General features: G+C 13.8%; 1 protein-coding gene across 1 annotated transcript in view; it reads right to left on the bottom strand.

The window, feature by feature from the left end:
- Nucleotides 1-259: 259 nt before the first annotated feature.
- PGSY75_1471900 (hypothetical protein) overlaps nt 260-1411 on the bottom strand; it is a gene marked incomplete at both ends in the record, with an annotated part of 6449 nt that continues 5297 nt past the window's right edge. Inside the window, one exon of the mRNA XM_018788396.1 lies at nt 260-1411. This exon is cut by the window's right edge and continues 3240 nt beyond it. Within this exon, the coding sequence (XP_018639768.1) occupies nt 260-1411 (1152 nt within the window).

Genomic DNA, 1411 nt, shown 5'->3' on the forward strand with positions numbered 1-1411 from the left:
ATATATATATATATATTTATATTATACATCATTTTGGTGAATTTTTATTTTTATTTATTAGATCTTTGTTTTGTTGTAACTCATGATTGGTTATAATATGATTTATTAATTTGAATATCTTGAAAATTATTTGTATATTTTTTTTTTTTCCATTCGACATTTTTAATTATCTGTTTTATTTTATTTAATAAATTAAAAATATGAATATAATTTTTGATAATTTTTATATATATATATATATATATATTTATATTATACATCATTTTGGTGAATTTTTATTTTTATTTATTAGATCTTTGTTTTGTTGTAACTCATGATTGGTTATAATATGATATAATTGTGTAGAGTCTTTGTAAATATTTTGATAATTATAATTTAATTGTATGTCATTTATGTTTGTGATTAAATAAATACATTTCTTATATAGATGTATGAATATATTATGATCTGTTAGAATATCATTAATTTGAATATCTTGAAAATTATTTGTATATTTTTTTTTTTTCCATTCTACATTTTTAAATAACAGTTTTATTTGATTTAATAAATTAAAAATATGAATATAATTTTTGATAATTTTTATATATTCTTTATTATAAATATGTAGATTTAATTGTAATGCTTTTCTATATAAATTATTGAATTCGTTATGTTGAAATTTTTTTAATTTTTTTTGGTTGATATTATTTTTAAAATTTGAAAGGAATATTTTCCTCTCTTTTATATTTTTTATAATATTTTTGTTCATCTCTTTTAAAGAATACAAATCCATATAATTATCTAGATTATTTGTAATATTTATTAGATCATTTATATTATTTATGGTTTTATTGATAATAATTTTTTTATACCATTGGTTATATCTTTCTTTTATATAATTTGAACTTTTATAAAATTTTTTTTTTTTTTTTTGTTTTTCTATATGTATTTCTTTTTGCTTATAATTATAATAAATAATATATTTTATTTGTTTAATATTTTTATTCTTTATAAAAATTTTTGTATTATTATTATTAAGGGAGAAATCAAAATTGTCAATACATTTTTCATTCAATTGCAATTCAGCATCCATTTTGCATTTTAATAAATTGAATTCTTTATTTTTTATTTTATAAAAATTTATTATATCATTAATAATATTTTGTATTTTCTTTCCATATGTGAATATATCTTTAAATAATATATCATTATCTTGATTGATAATATGGTTGTCATTATATTTTATTTTCTCTTTTATATCATAATTATTGTTATTATAAATATTATTATGATTATCTATAGATTGTAAAAAAATATTATTCTTTTCAATTTTTTGTTCTATTTTTATTAAAAAAGAACAATTTTTAATATTTTCTATGTTTTCTATATTTTTACATATTTCTATAAATTTATTGATATGTATTTCTTTAAT

The sequence above is a fragment of the Plasmodium gaboni genome, chromosome 14 (assembly GCF_001602025.1).
Source record: "Plasmodium gaboni strain SY75 chromosome 14, whole genome shotgun sequence".
NCBI classification, from domain to species: Eukaryota; Apicomplexa; class Aconoidasida; order Haemosporida; family Plasmodiidae; genus Plasmodium; species Plasmodium gaboni.